Source organism: Zootermopsis nevadensis, unplaced genomic scaffold (genome assembly GCF_977971745.1).
Source record: "Zootermopsis nevadensis isolate Lab colony 2312 unplaced genomic scaffold, Znev_1.0 Znev_ptg000001l, whole genome shotgun sequence".
Classification (NCBI taxonomy): Eukaryota; Metazoa; Arthropoda; class Insecta; order Blattodea; family Termopsidae; genus Zootermopsis; species Zootermopsis nevadensis.
The window spans coordinates 6875379-6899990 of NW_028259133.1; the positions used below are offsets into that span (position 1 = coordinate 6875379).

The following is a 24612-nucleotide window of genomic DNA, read 5'->3' on the forward strand; positions in this document are numbered from 1 at the left end:
TCGTTAATATGAAGTAACATTTGTACACGCAACAGACTATACGTTCCTTCCTTCTTACAATTTATTGTTCAAAGTAATAATTAGTGTGATGACAGGCTTTAACCTGCCCTAGTGGAAGAATACTGACGTACGTCAGTAGCAGCAACTGAAAGAATTTCCAAGCACGAGATAATGGTACGTCTTTGCTGATATAAATTATGTTCACATATTTCAATTTCTCTAAATGGGTCAGTAGTAGCAGTATTAAGACTACGAGTACATTTCTACCATATGGCTCGCTTTAGATCTTTAACAAATGTGTTATTTGTTCAGTGGAATATATAAACATTTTAATTTTAAATTTGCTTTTTTTATAAATAAACATTCCTAGATATATTTCCTTCTAAATTTACCGTGTAGAAGCTGCGCCACTGTAAACGTTCACAGAAGATAAAATTATGTGGATATACTAATTGTTTTTAACGTGTCTCTGTTAAGTTAAAAATAAATTTATTGCGGTAAATTCCTAAGAAAACTAATGTTGAAGCCAATGTCGGTTAAATATTTAGGACCTGAGCACTTGATAAAATCAGTAATTTCTTATTGCACTACATGTTTACAGCTAACGTGCTTTTAACTGCTCCAAGCTCCAGACAACTTTGAAATCTAGTTCAGCAGGTTTAAAAGTAGAGTAACAGTAAATTTAGATACGGCCATAAACCTGTTATCAATAATTCTGACGTTACAGGCTATCCATATTCTTTGACAAGTGTAAAACCATGATTAAACAACCAGGACTTATAGTCTCGAAATTCCAATTAGAGTGTACTGAACTGGTGGTAGATGCTAATAACTTAGTTACTAGCAGGACGTTGAGACTCCTCATTGCTATAAACTGTATTCGTGACAGAAACTTTTATGTCTGAAAAATGCATATAGCATGACGAGAAAATTGAGGAAACAATTTACATGGACTTTGCCTCATGTAATATATTAACACTAGCACGCAGCAGTAAACTACAGAGATCTAAGTATGTGCTACACGGTATGTTAGATCTGATATCAGATACAACGCCAGTGGAAGTATAAATAGTCACACTAGAGCTGTGCAAAATAACTCTCTTCCTAAATGCTCATATCGATTATTGCCAGATTTGTAGTTCCCGTTTCTTAATTTCCTTTCACCTTACAAGAGCACAAAGCGATTGAGTCCTTCACCATCAAATTTTTTAACCATTGTCAGTCGGTCACTCCTCACGCCCGTATATTTGGACACTAAGCATGTAAAGACTAAACACAGTGTCCAGTGACTTAATGTCAGTACTACATGTTATTGTTTCTGAGTTAATTCCCAGTCACGATTGTCTTCCAAGCAAGAGTCCAATTCTCAATGGTTAAGTTGCTACGGACAGAAATATGATTTGGACGACATAAATAACATTTACATATGTGCTTTTAGGGTGATGGGGCACCCCACATTTCAACCAATACGTGATTCACTACCTAATGGGTAGATCCCTGACCAATTTTTATGTCAGATAAGACACAAAATTGGTCACTGAGGTCACTGAAACTTACTCCTTGATTTCCATGTATGGGGTTACATGAAAAACAGTTTTACTGCGAATGCAAAGTGAACACAGGATAACAATTACATGATACGACTGGCAATGCTTTATGAAACTTGAATAACCCTGATGTTTTAAGTAAGATCAACGGACACTCTGTGTACAAATATAGTTACATTCTCAGCCGTTAACATTAGTTCCGTCTAATGAGAATCCTTATGTTATATATGTGGGAAAATATAGCATTTTTAGTGTGTGCATTCATTATGTCAGAAACGTAAATAAACCACATTAATTGCTCAAAATATAGATTCATTAATTTAAGTTTCGAAATTCAAGAAATGAAATAGTGTTACTTGCTAATGTCTGTACGTTCTGAATGAAATATTTTTTATTTGTTGCAAAAACTTGTTGCTGAAGGAGCGAGGCCTCAGAATAATGACAAGTCATCAATTATGATACATTGTAATTATAACTAAATGTCGACGTGACTTGTTTCGTATTCGGAAGGTCCCAGGTCCAAGTCGACCCTAATACAGATTATTTTTACTGAGGGCTTTTACGGTTCTTCTCAGCCTCTTCGGGCATATGCTGGAATAGATATTAAATTTGATCATGACTGCTTCTCTCCACTTCCTTTTTAATGTACATTAATGATCCTAACTTCTGACCCTACATAGTTGATCTACTGAATGTGCCTTTAAATAAAGCAAAAGTGAACCAATGATAATTATCGTGATCATAATTGGAGGAGAGAAAGCTCACTAAATATACTGACTGGCTGCCGTTCCATTACAGGCAGTGGCAGGGTTTTTAGTTTATCTTCGGCGCTACTGTATCGACAGTGGGGCCCACAAAGCTTTCTGCCCGATAAGTATTGAGAACGCCTGTCCAAGGGAGACAGCGGTCGAGGCGTATAACCTGTTCACAGTTTCTCTTATAGTGTCGAGTTGTAGAACGCATATTAGAGCTATACCCCATTATACTGCAAGTAATCATGGCGTGGCCCAAGTGACGCTTAAGCACACGAACAATTTTAAATATTACCTCATTATTGCTGTAATCAGGACTAGTTTTATCTCATTTATTGACCTTTAAGCAGATATTCTAGATCAGATGAAAGACGAAAATATCTGAAACAGTCGATGCAATAAGTATAAGGACTATAGTAGTTGAAGATCTTGATTTTCATAGGAATAAGTCAAAATATCACGCAAATAGAATGGCTGAAGATAGATAAGCAAATTTAATATCGAAGTAAAAACTTTCAAAATTGTAAGTCAGATCTAAGCAGATGCTTGGAAGATAGTTTACAAACCAGTACTGGCATTTACTTGCCTCATATGTAGAGCGACAAATAAAATATTTGAGAGCAAACACATGTAATTGATAATTAAGTTAGACATACATAAACTGTTATTTAAAATAACGGTTTCAATATTATGGTACAACGTAACTGACATTTCATGGAGTATAATAACAACTATATTTGAAATTTCCTGATAATATTGTGATATTGTTTGCATTAACTAATATGCAAGGTCATAAATAACAATAATAATAATATGGTAGTAATGTGTCATTTTACTCTTCACAAATATAAGAACTAATTAATGTTACTTAACTGTCAACAGTTCAATCAAATAGGGCTATACAATATATACTAAATATTCTCTATTAACTTCTCCAATTTACAAACGACATTCGTGAGAGCGTGGCCCAACAGAAGAAACAGAACATCTTACCAGAATATCTTTATAAGAAGATGCAAGTTGTTATAGTGTTCAACTCAGGTTTCAAAGTGTGATTGTAATTGAAACATCTGGGATATTTCCCGTACAAATTTTTGATTTCTTTTAATATCTTTAACGGTTTAAGATCTGAAAATTTTGTATATATATCTTTTCGTGGTTTTGAATAAATAACATTGCAACTTAGAGGATCTTAAAAATATTTATTTCTTTGACCTGATAATGGAAATATAATTTCTGAAACATGTCGTCGTAAGTGAAGCCCATTAAGTAACATTAATTAGTTGCATCAGACTGTGTTTTATTCGAACAGATATTATAATAATAATCTTAATCATAATTGTCTGTAGAAGAAATGGTACTTATGTGAAATACTGAAATGCTGAATGCGTACCTTCGACTGGCAAACTACTAACACAAGCTTTGATGTTACAGAGAAGGACACGCCTTTAAACAGATAGCATTATTATTATTATTATTATTGTTATTTATGATGATGATGGTATTGTTATAGTATTATCATCATTTTATATCAGAAGAACGTTTTCACATAGCCATGTGAAAATTGTCGGGGAGAGAAAATATTTAAAATAGAACCACATATTTTTCACAAAAATATCTTCAATGTAGCTGAAAGTACCAATCTGATGGCACGGGGAATTTTAAGTCTTTGTTGTTAAAACCAAAATTTTTACTTAAGTTTATGGTAAAAGGTAATAGACCGAAACAATTATGGGTTATTAAGGACTTTCTTCTGAAAGAGAATTCGGCCTGAGAACGTTTATCAATTTAATAATTCCATTTGAGAGATACTTATGTTAAGTAAGATGTATGAATTCGTTCTTGAGAAAATCACGATGAGATGTATTACATGTTTCATGGAGTAAAACTGTGTTATACATCAAAGTGATTGATGTGACTTCCATTCAAGCACTAGAATAGATTAAACTGTGTTAAGATTGCTGGAACAACGCAATAAGGAATCGGAACACATTCAGATAGTTCACACGTAAAATTTAAAAAAAAAAAAAATTAAAATGTCCTTAATTGATGCTGAGTATATTTCCGTTACGGACGAAAAATTGTTTATTCGTCTGAATAGTTGTGATTGGTAAAAGAAAAAATTGGGTGAAGATTGCTGTCTACTGGGTTATTGCGATCGCCCTGATGACGGAAGCAGTATGACCTCTGAATAATTGGTGGAAATCTGCCTGACTACACGGCGCAGTAACCCAGAAGATGTCAATCTCCAGACTCACCGCTGTGAAAGCCTCAAATCCTACTAAAATTTGGGTGTTTTTCCATCACAGTGTAGTCCTGCATTATCAACATCGGAAAGGAAAATAGAGACATCATGAACGGCAGAATCTACCGAGACGTTGGCATGGTCAATGTAAAAAAAAAAGAACGTTCTCAAATGGCATTTGAGTTTATTTCCGCTACTGGACACCCCTCAGAGAGATTCTGTCTTGACGACACTGAATTAAAAATGAAATCTGGAATTGAAGAAGCAAGAATACTACTCGGAAGAGTACTGGTGGGAAGAAGAAAATATTGGAGCGTGTAATTGGAATGTTCCAGTATCAGTCATATCGCAAAAGTATCGTTAATGGACATCGTGAACTCCAGAAGTGCACTGTCGGAAGTGAGATTCAATTCCTTTGTAATACTTACATTTAATTTTGCATTACTTTTTCAAATATTCCTACGGGATATTCACCCTGAATAAAAATAAAATATAATGTATAATATTATTCAACGTGCACACTAATGAGCCTAATCGAATTGGTTTAATGTGAATACAAATTTTGATTATGTGTTTCTTTTCATTTTTCTATCAAGTATTGGCTGCTAGCTATAGCGTCAAGAAGACTTTGAAATGTCTGGTAATAAACCTCCCAAACACTGACGTTTCACACATATAGTATATTTCATAACATGCCTTTATTTAGTGATGTGAGGGTAGTGGATTCATGTGGTTTCAAATGCCGGAATGCATTTTTTAAAACTTGTTACCAATTCATTTCAGTGTATGAATTTAATCGTGTTGGGTTTAATATTTATTTTAATTTACTTTTAAATTTTTTTATCTATCATATTCTAATAAATGTAGGACCGTAACATATTTAACGATTTTATATCAGCTACAACTATTGTGTAGCGATAACTGATATGACAGAATGGTACTGCCAGTGGTAAAACAAAAGTGGAAGGACTGCTAAGAGAGTGTCAAATGCTGCCAATGTGTTTTACTAAAATCCTTGGAGCTGGATGAATTATTTACAACAAATTTTAGGTTCGAAGTGATAGTAAAATATGAAAATTTCTTTCAGTCGGAGGGACTGTAATTATCTTATTAAAGTAAAGGCTGATTTTATTGTAACTACCCCTGAGTTATTGTAGTGATTATGGAAATAAAATACTTATAAAAGTCAGAACCTGATTTGTATTTAAATGTTCCCGGTTCACACATATATTCAAAGCCACTCACAATTCCAAAGGAAGGAAAGAACAAGAGACAAATAAAAGAAAGATCTTTTCCTCCAAATATATATTCTGAAATTTACTTCCTTGTAAGAACGAATCTGTTATCATTTTGATTTTCCAGAAGCGCAGATGTGTTCATACAGATGCCCCTACGACATTCACTAAAAAGGTAATAACGTAGACCAAATTAATGCAGGCCATTAAATGTACTTCATACTTTACACCACCAGGCCGTTTTTATCACATCCTCCGGATTAATATAATGGCTTTTGCGAATGTAGAACGACAAACACGCTTATCAACAGACGGTTCCTGCACTTCATGTCTAGCAATATGACCACAGTTAATTTCAAAATGTTATTAGTGCGGTAATCCTAACTTCGAGAGATTTTATCAGCGAAGGCCAACAATTCTAATCCTTTGCACTGATTACAGAATTGACAGCTCCCTCCAAATAACTACACCACCTGCACGTAAATTGATTTCTTCACATAATCTTATCACCTCAGTGGTGAAAGCAAAGAACGAACAACGAAAACAACCCAAAGCAGAGGAGCGGAGGTGGTGTTACAGGGGTCTCGCATGGTCAAACAACACTAGTTTAAATATTGTTTTAAAATAAACTCGCAGTTGTGGACTTTGAATGTTTATTAACATGACCACAGGCGCCTGTCAGTGGGTTTATTCTCCGGAAAGTTCGATCCAGTTTATATCTGCGCAGTATGTTTCTTTATTGTACTATATTTTAAGACACTGTGGTTCATTTAGTAAGAAAGCAGACTACACACTGGTTCCGTGCAAGGAAACCGTCTCCTTCATAAGGAGTGTTAATTTAGGATGATGATGTAGGATTATCTTCCGACACTTAGCAACGGGATCTCTTAAGACACCACGCTGAAGAAATATCCTTCATAGAGGAAGCGTACGTGAGCATAAATTAAACATGCCGATTCTACTGTTTCTTTGTATATTGATCACTTCGTTAAATGACGATGTTGTAGACAGTTGGAACTTCGTACCTGAGAGGAACGAATTTCATGAGTGGTGCATGGGCAACAGCATTTTATGGACCACCTGAATATAAAAAAGATGATTCAAGAGAACAGACTCCACTCCATATGTAGGATTTAAGGTTTTCACGGCGGTGAATCTTGAGATTGGGGTCTTCTGAGTTGTTGCGCCGTGTAGTCTGGTTAACTACCAGACTACACGGCGCAACAACCCAGAAGACAGTAATTTTCAACCACTACATATTTCGGCATTAGAAGGCCATCATCAGGTGGTTACGTAATATACTCTAGAGTACTACATTCTATGTGAATTTCTACAAATGGTGAGTTGGATCCAACTTTTATAGTTTTCAACTGCTACATCAACGTAATTCATTAAAATATAAGTTCAATTGTACATGAGAGTGAAAATATTAATGTAAATGTTTAGTGTCTTCTCCATTGAACCACATGTCACTGCTAGCAGCCCGAGAGTAATTCATTATTCATATTACATATTTCATTTTTCTGTTATCACAATGTAGATTGCGAATGGTTTATTATTAATTACATGGGTTGTAAAATAGGCAAGAAATATTCAATCTGTGAATGGATTTTACTATGTATTCAGGTAAGCTCGTTCGTTGTAATTAAAATATGTACTGTTATATTTCATTATATGTGAATAACTTGTGATGCATAGCTTATGCAACATTCTGCTTTTTAAAAATTTTGGCGGTAGGTTTCAGATTAATTAATAAGTTTATATGCTAATTATATGATACTAGTTGCTTAAAATAAATTCTTATTTAGAATATTGCTCGCGAACACAGAAAGGTCACAGAATTACTATAATTGCACTATATCTAGAAGCACGTAGAAATTGATATCTCATAAACTCAAACGTCCATTACTCCTTCCGAAAATTACTGCCTGTAAAACAAACAGCATTTAAAATCATAGAAATCTGTTGCTGTGCGACTCATATTCTGGAAAGTTATTTGATTGTTATCCTTCAGCTTCGTAACACCCACTTTTGGCTATGCAAAGAGTGATTTATAAATTTCACACAATACTAGATAAGATTCTCCTCTGTTTCAGTTTCAAAATTATATCTGTTAGAGAGAATATAAAATAATAATAATAATAATAATAATAATAATAATAATAATAAAGCGATCTACTCGGCTGTTATCACTGTTTCCTTATAACCCTTATCACTTATCTGTAAACATATTTGCATCGATTACTACGATGAAGACCATATTTGGCCTCATATAATGGTGTTATAAGCATTACATGCATTAATATTTATATTGTGAACCAGTGGTTGGCTTTGGAGAATCAATATTGTCCTTACATACCCTACGTCAAATAAATTAGAAAAGGCCATATAATTATTTACGCGTACGTTGCATGAAATAAAATATCATATAACTTACATAATCTAGAAAGTCTCTATCTAAAAACAAATAATTTCGTGTTTTCGGCGACCTTATTCGATATTCGTTTAAACTGACAAAAATAATAGAAGATCGGGACCAGGCATGTTGAATAACAATTATACATGCAATAGAGATTATAGCTTTCATTTGCACACCAGACATCGTATTTACTACAATGTTTTACGAATTAATATATAAAAGTCCGAACTTGGGGAATATCACGTGTGATTTTAAATAGTGTGGGAAGGAATAATGTTTATGAAAACATTTTAACGTATAATTGTGTTATTTACTACTGTACAGCACGTAATATATTTCATTTGAAACAGCGACTGAAAGTAATTATATTGCACACTAAGCGCAGGTATGAAGTTTAAATTTTGTTGATTTTAAAACTAAACAAAAATAAAATATAGAGAAAAATGTAAAATACACATAGAAAGAGTGCCGGGGGAAATGAATTCCGAAACAAGTCCTAGAATACCGACCAAAGGGACGCCACCCTGGAGGGCGCCTCTGAAAACGATGAAGGGAAAACGAGAGATTGGAATTGGATGTCCTAATTTATTAAGGAAGAATAGAAGAAAAATTAAACATGACGTACTGAAACAAATCAGAGCCCTCTTTATCCATTCAATAAGCAATGTGAGAACTCTTGCGTCGTCGCTTTTCCTCCTCCACCGACGCCGGCGTCTCGTTCCTCGCGCGTCACGCTGCTCCAGTCAGTCAGTCGCCGTCGCCTGGGTTACGTGAGTAGATCACATACTGCAGTGATGTGGCAGAGTCTAGTTAAGTCGCGTCGTTTCGTTGCGAAAAATGTGTAATCAACAGCGAGTCGGCATTTAGTGAGCGGAATTTGTCTGCAAGGTGAGGAGAACGGATATGTTATTTAATACTGATCAATGAGAAGTTATAAACAGAAATTCCAATTATATTGACGCTGTTGTGCTAGTATATTGAAACTTGTTAAAACATTTTGGAAACATATTTGCTTACAATAAATCTTAAATAGTTTGAAATTAGATTCATAGATAGTGGTAATGTTTACAATGACACACAAGTACAGGTTTAAATGAAGAGCTTGAGCAACATTGAACTTTTCAGATAAGGTTGTAATAATTCATGGAAGGTTAGATTAATGGACGTTTAAAATTGAAGAATCATATATATATATATATATAAAGTATTAATTTTAATCTCAGCGATTATTTAGCTTTTTCTCCTTCAGTGCACCAATTTCTTTTTCTTCAGTTAAGTTATAATTGAACTATAACTAAATAAACTGAAAATCAACAGAATGGAACACAGCATGACATAAGTTATGCTTCACTGAAACCATTTTTCGTCCTTCCACATACGTTTACATAAAGTTGTGACTTTTTGCTATTTTGTGAAGTGGACAGACAAGAGGAATGTGCAGGATCAAACTCAAACGGAAGAATGGAACAGCATACTAGAAAACACCATAAACTTTATGTTTTCGGGTGGTGCAGAAGGCAACAGAATATTATTACTCATATGTGCCATGAAGTGTGAAGGAAACGATTTACAATTAATTGAATTTACTATGACTGAACAAGTTACCTTCAATATCAACACGTAAATACTCACGCGTTCTGTGGAAAATTTATCAAGTACGAGTGTAATTAAATTTCTTTCGTAAGCAACAAATGCTTGTAGTAATGAATTAGACTGTAACTTATATCCCACTCATATTGGAAGAGCGACTACTGAAAGCAGGACTAAACTAGAATTTTTTATTGAAAGTTACATCACGCAATTTCGTGTAGCTACAACTGTGACTCAGGGCAACACGAAAATATCTTTGTACCTGTCTGCAAATGTTACACCACAATACCAATTCCATATAATATCTACATTTTATTGGGCTGAACAGTTATAAAAGTGCAAATTAAATATTCAACTTTCTGAGATCTAGACACAGAGTGAATGTTATTTCTTATTTTCTTCAAAAAGACGTATCACAAAGCAGTAATCATCTCGTGCGACCGAAGTTCTTATTCAGTATCTTTTCTGTTTTCCTTACCTTTCATCAGACTGATAAAGTCTTCTGCTCGGTGAAAGTAAGGTGCGTCAGAAAAAAATCTATGCAAGTAATGACCACATTCATTTATCGAAAATTTGTAGTTAAATAGACGACATCTTTAAAAGTTCCATTTTTTCAGTGAAACATATCTGAACATTTCCTACGGTATTACAATCGTTTAAATTCTGCCATGAAGATTGTAAATCAATTTCAGAAATATCAAACTTTAATAAAGTCAAATATGTTTCTTCCATGAGAATCATTTGGAATTTGTATATGAGAATGTTCAACAGCTTCTAAAATATATATAATAGTTTGTGTTTTCTTGCTTCCAGTGTATTAGTTTCAATCAATATTATTTTTAAATTTTTGCGTGTGGTTTTCGTGTTAGCCACATTCTTTAACTTCTTAATTCTCGAAGTAAATTACGTATTCTCAAAGGTTTCTGACGCTTGAAATATTTTTGAACTCTCTAAAGTGCAAACAAACAGTTGAAAACATTCAACTATCGTATTTGCATAAGAATGTTTATGTTAGGACACTTTATATAAAACATCTTATTTAGCAAGAGCAGTGATAATATTATCTTTTAGCAACGAGTGCCGCCAAGAGTTTAATTAATAAATCTGTCGGTAAAGTAATATAAAATTATCTAATAGATGAGAGATTTGTAGCTGTAATTGGACTAACAACCAACAGCTGGCTGAGATAACGTTGGTGAGTGAACTTCATAACACACATAACTTCCCTAGACAGTTATAGAAATTGTACCTTTCACGATGGCAGCCAACTTCTTCAGCTCATTAATCTAATATATTCTTATAAATTTATAAATTATAAATCTAGAGAATATTTAATTCATGTTTCACTGACAAATCATTAAGGTACCAAAAATAAATCAGAGGGTTCTGAAAGTAAATTACTTATTAACTCCGAAACTTCAGGAGTCTAGTAGAGACTTAAACCATAATTTTATCTTAACAAGCAAGAAGGAAGTTAACAGAGCACTATACTCGTGCAAGAGACGTAATGAATTAGTGAACTAAGTGTATGCACCTGTTGGTGAGATAGATCTCAATGCCTCTTAAAAGAGATTGTTCATTAGGCTGTCATGAGATCTACTACTATTAGGTAGAGACACTGAGGTTAAGATATTGTGAACTTGCATGAAGTGAAGATTGTATTAATGCAATAGCGAAATTTAAATAAGAACATATATTTGTACTGATAATTCTCGGCTGGGGATCATGAGTCGCTATTTCACAATACTTTGTTTCTAATTTTGTGTACTTTCCTCATGAGGGAATTCCAGATTCTGCTGTAAGGCAGAACAGAACTGTAGCGTAACAATTTCCAATCAAAATTAAATTATGCTATTTAAAATATATTTTCATAAATTGTATAGAAACTTCTGTACTGAGTGTTGTTAAAATACCTAACAGCGTAAACCTTAGTTTGCAAGAGAAATAGTTCATCAGATACTAATATCTGCATACCATAACTCATAGCTAAATTCCAGCTAACCCTCAGGACTCTGTGGACTGCAGCCTCAATTTTAATAGCGTTAATAGAATTCCATTCTCTACTAAATCAGAAGACTATATGTCAACACATGTCGTTCTTTTCTAAAGCTAATGCCATACAAATAACAACGTATTAATTCGCTGTTTCACGCAAATAACCTACAGGTAATCTGAGAGAAAATACTCAAATTTTAGTGCCAATATAATGTCATATTTAATCCCAATTTCATACTAATATAAAACTTTTATTCAGGTATTCCCAGAAAATTAAATTCAATTAATAAATTAAGTATCTGACTACTGAAATTTAATATGATCAATTTCCCTATATCATTTCTAAAAAAAAAAAATTTTGTCATTATAACTGCAATACTGAGGAATCAAATGTGAAAGAAACGCGAGGCTTAAGACACAGCTACAGAGTCTTAAAATTTTATCTTCAAGTACATTTTGTATTTACATTGTTTGTTTACTTTGCTTGCTGCTAATAGCTAAGGACACTTCTTTTCAAGTGTCATATTATTCACACATTTTATTAACAACTACATGTTTTTAAATGTGTCTTACTTTAATGTTATTGTATTTTTTATTTTGAGCAAATAATTTGTGTGCAACGGATTTGTTTTCCTATTAGAAATTCGTTTTATAAAATAACAGAAAAAGAGAAAGTTTACTATAATGACGTTAATTACAGAAACCTTATTCAAGTGTCGGACGAAAAGTGGACAACCTCATTAAGCTTCAGAAATTGTTCATCCTGAAATTTGTGAATATTATAATAAATATATCAGAAGAGTGATGACACGTTTCATAATACATCACATGAAATATAAGCTATAAAATTGTTTCTGTCATATTAGTAAACCAAGAAAGAGGTGAAACAACTGGTGATCTGATTTGTGAGCGGATTACGGACAGAAATACGTAATTGCTGCAGTAATCGACTACATGTCGAGTGGCAAAAGATTGTTTCCTATGCTTGTGTATCGTGACTTCGAATTTCCTCCAGTATTACATACAGGACACTATAGGCTGTCGCTTGTACCGCCGCCGTTTCGGTTCCCCGTGTTTATTGTGTATGCCTGCGTAATGAAAGTGTGTTAGTCAAGTAACACAAAGTCCTGATGACCTAATTACTTCCTGAAGATGGCTGACGATACAACAATCCATCCACCACCAGTGGCGGGAATACCAGCTCTTCGCTACAGAAGCTGCCTGAACACGACCAGCAACTTAAGCTTGGCTTTCTGCGTCAATGAGACTGTCACTGACGAACCACATCAGCAGTCACTGCAGCTCATACAGAAGACAGTTGCGATTGTGGTTCCCCTGCTGTTTGGCCTCATAGTGTTGGTAGGACTTATCGGCAACGCGTTGGTAAGTATCAGCCCAGAGCCTTTCACTTTTGCTAATCTACTTATCAGTTCCAAGAAAATAATTTTTAATAGAGCATTTTGGGATCTTGTCTTTAGTCTCACAGTGTTTTGCAGAACTGATCGGAAATGCTCGGTAAGTATCGGCTGAGGTCAATTTATTATTCCCAATTAAACTATTCAATGGAAAATGTTTCATAAAACATTGTGTTTTGCCCTATTGTTAGGCCCCGTAATGTTCATAGGAATGATCGACAAAGCGCCGGTGAGTGATTATAATGTATTATTAATCGGTTAAAACGAAATGCTTTAATATAACTATGTTTTTGGTGACAATGTAATACGGCCTCGCAGAATCGGTAAGACTTGTTTTCAACGCTTAGTTAAGTATTGGCCAAAGTATGTATTTAAAACTCATTAACAATCGCATCGGATAGGAAATATTTGTTTCAAACAGCCTGTGTTACCTCTTTTATTCTGTCTCACTGTGTTGGTAGGGTTGGTAACATGATTGTATAAGCTGAGGGTCTTATTCTGTGGCTTCATTTATAATCGGTTCAAAGTAGTCTGTCTTTGAAACCTCAAGTACTTATTACGAAGCATTAAATATGTTTCGTTACATGTTTCAGCTGCTATCGAATACCATATCATGTGCATATAACGATAGAAACGTAAAATAATTTACATGTACAATGCATCATTCTTTTCTAAACGTATTAATTGACAAAGGGAATCCATAATTATTCCTATTCATACGATGGGGGAAAAGACCGAGTGTGGTAATTGCAGAGGAATTTCGCTACTAACAGCCTCATTCAAAATTTTATCAAACATTTATCTGGCGAGATTAACTCCATATGCAAATTATTTATTCTAGATAGTCAGTGTGGGTTCAAACGTAACAGATCAACAGTTGATCAGATATTTTGCATCCATCTGATAATAGAGAAAACATGGGAGTACGGTGGGACCGTACATCAGTTATTTACAGATCTGGAAAAAGCCTACGACTATGTTAAGACAGAAGTGCTACACAATATTCTCATTGAATTTGGTATACCAAAGAAGCTAGTGAGCTAATAAATATGTGATTAAATGAAACCTGTAGCAAATTTCGTATAAGTAGGTATTTATCTGACTATTTTTCCATCAAGAACGGTCTGAAACAAGGAGATGGTTTGTCTCCATTACTATTTAACTTTGCGCTAGAATACGCTATCAAGAAAGTCCAAGATAGGCAGGAGGGTTTGTAATTGAATGGGACACATCAGCTATTGGCGTATACTGATGATGTTAAGTTATTGAGTGAAGATATAAATACAATAAAGAGGAATACAGAAGTTTTACTAGAAGCTATTCTAAAGGTAGTGATAGAAGTAAATTCAGAAGAAAACTAAGTACATGTTAGTATCCCGTCAGCAGAAAAGCGGACGAAATCAAATTAGGGTGACTAATAAATCCCTTGAAAGTGTGACAAAGTTAAAATATTTGGGAACAACAATAAGAAATAAAAATTATATTCACGAGCAAGTAGGAGTAGACTAAATTCTGGAAATGCTTCCAACTTCTGAGTTCAAGCTATTTTGTCTACCCGTCTGATTTCTAAGAACCTGAAGTTTAAAATATACAAAACAATAATTTTACCTGTTGTTTTGTATGAGTGCGAAACATGGTCTCTCACTCTGAGGGAGGAACACAGATTGCAGGTGTTTGAGAACAGGGTGTTGAGGAGGATATTTGGGTCTAGGAGAGAAGACGATGGGACATGGAGAAAACTGCATAATGACGAACTTAAAAATCTGTACTCCTCGCCCAGTATTGTCAGGGTGATTAAGTCGAGAAGAATGAGATGGGTGGGACATGTAGCGCGCATGGATGGGACAAGAGGTGTGCACCGGGTATTGGTTGGTAATCCTGAGGGGTAGAGACCGCTGGGGAGACCTAGACGTAGATGGGAGGATAATCTCAGGCGGGATCTATGGGAGATATGAGTTGAAGGAGACTGTGTTGGCCCAGGAGAGTGTCTGGTGGAGGGCTTTGGTTAATTCGGTGATAAACCTTGGGGTTCCGAAAGCCATCTAGATAGAAAATGTAAAATGTAAATGCAAAACTGTCTCCCCATTTATTGTTCACTCCATAAAAACAAATTATGGAGCTTTATTTGCTCTCATCTTCGGCACTAGGTGGACCTGAGTGGTGAGCATCATTTTACGGCAGCTTTACGGCATTAATTCCGATTATGGCGGTTGTAGTACCCCTTCCGGAAATCGAACCCTGGTCGTAATGTCCGTAGAAATCACTTACTGGGCTTACTCATGCAAGAAAGGCGACAAAATTATTTTAGGTCGAAAAGTATCGCAAATTCATGCCTATGAGCACGTTTAATGCAATGCGTACCTTAAAACGAGTCCAAGGTTAAGTATAAGAACTCCAGCTTTGTATAATTTACGTGAGAAGATTTTTCAGTTATATAGAATATTTAGCTCTGTAATATTTGCATAATTAACATCCAGTGAAGTTTAGGGGTAAATATGCAAGTTGAGTTTAAAATTAAGAGGGTGGGAGCGGTTATTTAGTGCTGAATTTCTTATTTATGTTACGGTATTTGCCTAGAAAATCGAGAAAATATATGGAATAACTGTGCTTCTGAAAGGCAAGTCAGACGTTTCTGAGTGCGTTAAGAATATGTTAGAAAATCGTAATCTCAATTTTCCGAAAGAGAACACATTCAGGAAAACAGAATCAATAAACGCGTGTTGATGCCCTGCTAATCCCCATATAACTTTTTATAGCACCCCACGGCCGCTGATATTAGACTATATATTTTAAATACAGGTTTAGCATTTCAAATATGTTCAAACCAATAACGTTTACAAAAAATCAGAACAAATAATACATTCCCCTAATCATAAGGATTCAGCACATTGAGGAGTTACACGATGCAGAGAAATTTAGAAGGGTTCGCGTTAAGAGAGATAGTCGTTTGCACTCAGATGTGAGGTTTGCCTTTTCTATGTATTTCAGCTTAATATTCAGTCCTGCGATGATATACTAATTGTGAGCAATTAGTTTCACAGAACATAATCCTTATTTAGAAACTGATAATCGCTCAGTAGCCAGTAAAAGTTCTTCCCACGATTTAAGCTTAACTCTTTGAAACCGAAGATCTTCTAAATAATATTTAAGAATTCAATCTTTACCATAAAGAAAACACCACACTCACCATAACAAGTATCAACTAACCATTGTGAGAGTTCACAATTGTGGGTGGCTCTTAAATGCAGCGATGCTAGTCTTGGCCACGCATTGCTGAAAAAGTTTAAACACTAACTCCTCTTCCGTCTTTATAATTTTCGTCTATAAACCACTTTTATATAGTCAACATATTCGATATATTAGCGTATATGGAAATTATATTTCCTGAATACCTGGTTTAGGTTAATAAACTATGCAATTTACTGCAATTATTATATTCGAATAGAATACTAAAGATGAAATTAATTTGTTTCTATAAAATAAAATTTATGAATACCGAATTAAATTGTTTTTGAAATAATACCAGTCTCACACATAATAGTGAATATAACATTGGCGTTCATTTATTCATATGAATATGACATTGTGAACAATACTGTTAGTAACAAAATTAAAACTTTTTATTCGTGTGTCTTTTGTTACATAGTAGACATAAGAATAATTATATACACTATCGATCCTGATCTTTTAGGTTGTGGCGCAGTGTAGTTTTGTAAAAAAAATCTACCGTGAAAATTAAGGTAATACTTTCCCGTTTCTCCGAAAACTTGGTAACCACCCACGTCTCTATACGGCGTAACAACCCATACGGACATGATCATCGTACTCTGCCATGAAAACCTCAAATCTCTGAGGTGCTAGGTTAAGATGTCACAAGAGACTTCAGTTGTCAGTCACGAGTATTAAACAGGCGTGTGTTTATAATTTAATAATAATTGTTATTACAATCGTAAGAATAATTGCTTTTGACTTATGTTTGTAAGACAGCCGCTCAAAGTCACAACGAACCAAGGAAACACGATGTGATATTCCACATGTTATAAACATGTAACTTTGAATGTAAAGTTTTATTGCTGATACTTAATGTCGAAGACTTGCTATTTCACTTTCAGAATTTCTTTTGTAAACACCTTTATATACTAATTTCGATACATCTGCTTTTCTTTCTTATTATCTTTCGGTAACATAATGAAATGTAAGCTTCTATTAGATATGTAAAACCATAATAAATGTAAAGCTACTCATTCGAAACGTGACTTAATTATTTTATTCATCCCTTTAAATTCCAAGCTTAAAAAATATAAAATTCAGTTTGTATGGACAAAGAAACAAACACACGACTCTTCACCATTACAGAGATCAACCTGTTGATGCTGTTTAAGGAAATAATCGCTGCTTGAACCGAGAAGAGCAGTAGTTCAGTAAATGTTTGCTGCAAACTTTGTTTAGTATTAAAGCAGGCGGGACACACACTTACCACTGCGTTTGGAAGGGTTAAATACGTTGCCTAATTGTGTTTAATAGGTGTTACATCTATAACACATTATTTGCCTAGACCCGGAGTAAAGGCAGTTGAGTTTATCGCCGAAAAGAGAAGGATAAAGAATACCGCATTTGCTCGATTTTAAGACAAAATTTTTACGTTTAAATTTTTTTTAAATCTAGGCGCTTCTAAAATTTCATGGCGTCGAAAATTCGATATCGATGTTTTAACTTGTATGACTTAAGTGCAAGGAAAATATTCATGCCCTTAACAGTAGTCATGGGAGAGTAAATACATTGACAGCAACAAAGAAGATCCTGAAAATGTTAATGTAAAGAAGATTTACGTATGTTTGAATACTTGAATAATAACACTTTATTGTAATGTAAGTTTCTCCCCCTCTAAACTTAGTACAAAGTCAAAGGTCTTATAATCGACGGTGTCTTAAAATAGAGAAAATATTCGCAAATTTACTAAATTTTTCACAGTGAATACGAACTTTGACACCATAAGCACAACATATTTAAAGTAATGTCTCACTTTACTTTTCAGTTTCTCTATCGTAGACTAAAACTTTTAACTTCGTTTAACAAGTCGCCTTATTTTACCAATGGTGCATGGTTTACTAAGGTGTTCAGTATAAAGAAGTTAGAATTTGTGTATAAAGGAATACATAATTGTCAATAACAACGTTTTAAGAAATTTCTCTCGCTATTCGGCGAAATTTAAGATTTGGAAAGTGGCATATGAAACTGAAAGTCTTAAAATTACACGCACAAGTTATCTGTGCTACTTTATTATAATTATGCACCGTTCACGAGGTGTGGTAATTGCTAGTTCAATCAAACGTTTCAGATCGAGGCTGAGGAATGGTATATCAGGTAAATTTTCTCGTACTCCGACATTTGTGCGCAGCGTTCCGATTATTGATTTTGTTTAGTTATAATTCCAATTCTATAGTCTCCGTATGTCATCAAAAAACAATCAGTTCCTGTAAAAAACATTCATCATAGGTGAATTACTGCCTCTCTGCGATCTTATTCGAACGCATTAATGAACGAGCATTTCGAAGTACTCGGTTCTGATCTCGATGCTTTCCTAACTGTCGTTTCTTAGTTTATTGGTGCGAGAATATGGGGGCTAGTATGTTTACATTACATAAGATCTCATCCTTCGAAATCTTCATGTAATCACTACCTATGAACATCTTTACACCTCACAAGGCAGTACATAATTTCCAGAAACACTAACTTGGGATTGCCTGTTGGTTAAGTAACTACGAAACCAATTTACGTAACCACCAGAAAGTCCAAAAGCATTGAGCTTTTTAAGTAGTAGAGTATGTAAAGCAATGCTCAAAATGGTTTAATTTATACTTTACGTAATGTGAGACATGATCATGAATAACAAGTTCAAATAATTTGGAAAAATATTGATTATAGAATTGGGTCGGTACCTACTAACAGTGGCAGAGTTACCTTTTTTTAAAAAACAGAACTACTGCTGTCTGTTTCCTTATAGTAGGAAAATAATACTGTGTTAGACTTAGATTGAGAATGTGTTTGAGAAGAGGAACAAAGATCTCAGAACCACTCTTTATAACAAAGCTGGGGTTGTCATCAAGTCCGACAGATTTAGATGGTCTTAAACGTCTAATTGCTTTGCAAATGTCCAATTCGGAGATAGGGACTAATGATAAGAATTCAGAGGACTCCGCATGGGAAGGGGATACGCCTAAACAAGAGGTACAGTAGACTGATTAAAAATATTTAGCAAATGCATCAGCCACGGAATGAGGTTCTGCCAAACGAGTACTGTCAACCTCAAGCTGAATAGAAATGGAATATCTGTTTCTATAAAACGCAACATATTTCCAAAATTATTTGAGTTGCGACCTTAAATTGTCATCAGTAGACTTCAACCAAATAAGTCTGTCAGACTTGATTGTAGCTTTCACTAGTTTACGATAGAAGGAAAATCTACTGTAAAACAATCAAAGTTATTCCTTTTAAAACGCCTGTAATAGATTATATTTTTTCCAGATGTAATGCCGTAAGGCACTCGAAAACCAGTGAGGGAATTTGATTTTGATTTTCTGGTAAACCCACGTGGAATTATCTGATCTGTAGCATTTATGACAACCGAGTTCAGGCTAGCGACGGCGTCATCAACAGCGGTGATACTGTACATATAGAACCAGTCATAACTCGAGAGAATGTTATACGACAAAGTGTAATCCCCAGATGCAAATTTGCGGTACGAATATTCACAATTAGTTTCGCTACTTTCAAAGAACGAGAAGGCAGCAAAAACAAAAGGCGGGTGATAATCATCAGGCTTTACAGTACCACTGTCAATAACATTAATCCTTAACTCATTGAGTTCGTAAATACAAAGTCTCGGAGACCACTGCTCGCGACAGTATCTACATGTTGTCTGAGGTCGAGAAGACACGTGAAGGTGTAGATGGCATCTTCCTTGAGTTTGGAATAATAATGGCAATTAACCTGAGAGAGACCGAGCTTCCAGTCAATACGAGGAGAATTGAAATCACCCATGTGAAAAACTCGAAAATTTTGTATGTCCAAATTGTTTTCTAAAAATCGAAAGTAATTTGCAAGAACTTCAGGTTTAGCATCGGGGCGAAAGTAATGGTTGCCAATGAGCAAATTATGACCGTCATAAGTGGGAATTTCAACCTATACACATTCTTAGAAGTATTCTAATTCATGTAAGAAGTGAAGCTTTCGCGGCGACTCTCGGGCTACAAGCCGCGTCAGGTGGCAACTGGAAAACGGGACTGATGCTGGAAAAAAATATTGGTTCCTTGTATGAGCATTGTTTATTCAAAGTAGCTTCCTCCTGCATACGAGGTGCGATCGGAAAGTTTCAAGACTGTGTCAATAGCGGGCGAACCGGATGTAGTACGAGCTTCTGCCGCTAAGATGTGCGGCCTACATTCATAGTGAATCAGTGTGCCAGCCGGCATCATCGAATTAGCATTTGTTTCTTAGTTACGGGCGTTTTGGTAGTGCATTACACCGACCCTCCTGCGATTGCGGATTTTCATGAACAAAGAGTGTGCATCAAATTTTGCCAAAGACTCGTCAAAACGGCTACGGAAACCTATGAAATGCTAAAGCAAGCATTTGGGGAGTCCGCAATGGGTCGTGCACAAACTTTTGTGTGCCATTCACGTTTTAAAAATGGCCGAACCTCTGTCGATGATGACGAGCGTTCTGGACGACCATCTTCGAGCACAACGCCCGAAAATGTTACGAAGATTCGGCAGGCCATTCACGAAGATCGACGTCGTACCATCAACGACTTCTGCGACATTGTTGGGATGGGCTATGGGACCTGTCAGCTCATTCTAAAGGAAGAACTCCACATGCGACGCATCCTGTCTGAGGACCAGAAGCAGAATCGACTTCTCGTTTGTCAGGAGCTCAAAGATCTTGCAAGAACCGACCCAAACTTCCTTTCTAAGTTCCGTGTGACTTCTTCCTCTTCCCAAAGATGAAAATTCAGCTAAAGGGAAGGAGATTTGAGACGATAGAAGAGATTCAGGCAGAATCGCAGATGGTGCTTGACAGGCTGACAAAGAAAGATTTCCAGGGATGCTTCCAGGCTTGGCAGCGGCGCTGGGATCGTTGTGTTCACTCCCAGGGGAACTACTTCGAGGGTGATGGATGAAATTAATACCTGAGATAAGTGTACGGGTTTTTATACGCGCAGTCTGGAAACCTTTCGATCGCTCCTCGTATACACACTACACACAACGATCATAAAGCAACTGGAAGGAATGGCGGATAGCCGTGTCTGGAATTCTGTTCAGTACTCTCGTTACAGCCCTTTGAATGGTGTCCATGTCATCAAAATAACAGCCTTTCAGTGGTGCTTTGAGTTTTGGAAACAAAAAAGAAGTCACACGGTACTAAGTCCGGTGAATACGGTGGATGCGACAATACACAGACTTTTTTGGTGGCCAAAAACTCCCTAACAATGAAAGCCTTATGGCTTGGCGCGTTGTCATGCAACAAGAATCAACTGCCATCTTCTCGATACTGAGGTCGTACACGACGGATTCTCTGAAGCTAACGTTAGGCAGCAGTAACTGATTGCAGTTGCCCCATCCTCCTGAGGTTCCCAGAATTGGCACTTCCACTAACTGGACCTGTAGTTGAGACCCCTAAAGCTGATACACCTGCACCAGTGGAAGATGGCCGAGATGAAACACACGTAGCGGAATAAATTTGGTCAGGATTTAGTCGTCAGAAATACTGGTGCGATTAAACATCCATTAGGCCAAACACCGGTACCATTGACAAGATGAATGACATCCTCTACCACTGAGATACGAAATGTAAAGTAAAGTAAAGCTGTCCCAGTATACGCCAGGCAAGCACTTGTGGAGAGAGGATTACAGCTCCTACTCATTCTTGACCTAGGCACTAGATGGGGGTGAGTGGTCAGAATCACGCGCCGGCCGCACTTTACCCCCGGGAATGGACCCCGGTACTCACTGGATAGGAGGCTGAGTGCGCCCCAGAGCCGGTCTGGACGCAGAGGCTAGAGGAAAAATCCTCTGCCCCTGTCGGGAATCGAACCCCGGTCGTACAGTCCATAGCCAGCCACTATACTGACTGAAATATTAACTAAATTTTGTTTTTAACCTGGTACAAGTAAGCGAGATAACCTTTAATTGCTCTCTTAAGGATTTTTCGATGTCTGCAGTAGTAACGTACGGAGAGAAACGCGAGAAAAGAAAGTGACTTGGTTCTCACTCTTTTCGCTATAACAGAGAGCGAAGAAGAGCTCCTCACTCCAATCATTGTGGGCCGAAGTTTCTTGGAAAAGATAATAGCCGAGGCACGTAGTTCAATCCTCCTCTTCCTACAGTAACAGTGACAAATTGTCATCAGCAGACGCAAGCACTCGAGTTCAAATAACAGATAGTTCAGGTCCCACGGTCAGCAGAGAATGAATTTAATTCATGGCAGTCTTAGGCGGCACAGTGGCAGCAGAAACAAATGCAAGAGCTGCTATCAGCCCTCGAACAAGTTCAGACCACAGCGCATCCTTTTGGGTCTTCGGTACGTTGACCGTGGGACCTTCCAATGACGTCACGCCCCGCTGTGGCAACAAATCCTGACATACGAATCCGTCCCTAGCTCGTGCCGCCATATGAATGTGTTCCATTTTGATTTTCATGGATTCACTTTCTTCGCGTAACAAGCCGACTTCCTCCGATAGCTTGAGAACTATTTCAATAAGGTTCTCGATCATGCTATTGGTATGAACACCTTTTAGTCGACCAGTCTCAAGTTGCGCCCTCAGAGTTTCGTCACTGTTTCGCTGTGAAGCAGTTTCCTTAGTAGGCAAAATCAATTTTCCATCAATTTCAGATGCCGAAACGGATCTGAGAGAACAAACGGGAGTGTTTTCGGACATCACTGTCTGTAACGTCGTGACACAAGTTTCATACTTATAAGTGGACTCACTGTTTGAAGTATAAAGGAATAAATACTCAGCAACGCGCACTCGCAGACACGAAAGATGAAATCTTGCAGAGCAAGGCCCACTGCAACGTAGAAACTTCTGCTTCCCATAGAGCGCTTTTATACAAATATTAGAAATCAGATGTAGGGGAGCCAGGGACAACGGGGTATCGGCTTAATTTCGTCTGAAATGCGTTGCGATCTATCGGGACCGGGTGAAATAAAATTAGTATACAGCACAGGGTCATGTCATGTCAGTCAGCGCCATTTTGTGGTTAGAGTTTCTGAAATAATCACCCATGCTTGATTTTGCTCTTATATTCTAGAATTTTTTCTCAAATTCCAGTGAAGGTAAAACCTATTCAATATTCATATCCACTTTGTTGAATGATGCATATTACAAGGAGTTTTCCCGAAAGTCTTAAACACAATATTTTTATTTATTTTCATTGTCATTTTTGGTGGGACAATCCTAATTTGAAAGAGTATACTCGGGGCAGGATAGGGTGGGGTAGAATGGGGTATCCGTTTTGCTCCGAGTGAAAGTAGAGAAGAGGATCAAGATGACGATTGCCTGTATTGTGGCGATATCTATTCGCAGTCAATTGAAGGGTAGATCTGGTGTTCGTCTTGCTTTAAATGTGCCCATAACTCATGTGCAGGTATTGATAGTAACGATGATGAAAAGGTGCACATGTGTGAGCTCTGTCTTAGGCCTGAGTACATTTCAAATGTGTAAATTTTCGACATTTCACATTGTATGCTTTATCATTTTTATACCCTACGTCATAATTATTAGATATTGTGTCTTCTTACAACTTTTTCAAACACATAAACATATATCAACCATACCCCGTCTTTCCCCGGGCATGGGGAAAAATGTGGCAAGTTACATTTTTGTAAAGAAATTAATTTTTTTAAAAAACTGTAACTCTTAGAACTAAGCTAATAACTCATTATAAATTTCAAATAGGCAATAAATCCAAACAAGGTTCCTCCATGAGTTTGTCTTTATTATTGTCCCATCCACATGCCTTCAAAGATTAAGTTCCTCGTTCTGCCCTGGGCTCCCCTAAGTGTGCGGATTTATTTCATATGACTTGAGAGAGGGGTGAATGACAGCCTCTTTTGGGCCTTCGTTCCATAAATGGCACAAAATTTTCCAATTAGCTTAGACATCCGGTTTGAATTTCTCACCATTTCCCCAGCGATAATCACATCGGATCGCTTTCATCTAAATCCTTACACAGCCGCCATTCTTGATAAATTTCCTATCTGACCTAAATTACATAACCTCTGTGGTTAAAACAAAATAACTGAACAATAAATTAACTGGCGGAACACATATTACAATTTTTATAATCACAAATTATTCAGGTTGTCACTAACAAATCATGAGGGAGTAGCAGTTTGTTTTTAACAACTGGAAC

The 24612-nt window shown here is 36.2% G+C and overlaps 1 protein-coding gene across 2 annotated transcripts in view; it reads left to right on the forward strand.

Annotated features, from left to right (window-relative positions):
• Positions 1-8956: 8956 nt before the first annotated feature.
• The window catches only part of LOC110840962 (allatostatin-A receptor), a 67485-nt gene continuing 51829 nt past the window's right edge, over positions 8957-24612 (forward strand). Inside the window, exons 1-2 of one of the 2 annotated variants that reach the window (XM_087342240.1) lie at positions 8957-10983; positions 12484-13166. In XM_087342240.1, coding sequence (XP_087198366.1) covers positions 12936-13166 — 231 coding nt within the window. In that variant the 5' untranslated portion in view covers positions 8957-10983; positions 12484-12935. Of the gene's footprint in view, positions 13167-24612 lie in introns of both variants that reach the window. The other variant, XM_087342223.1, reaches the window with a different exon arrangement.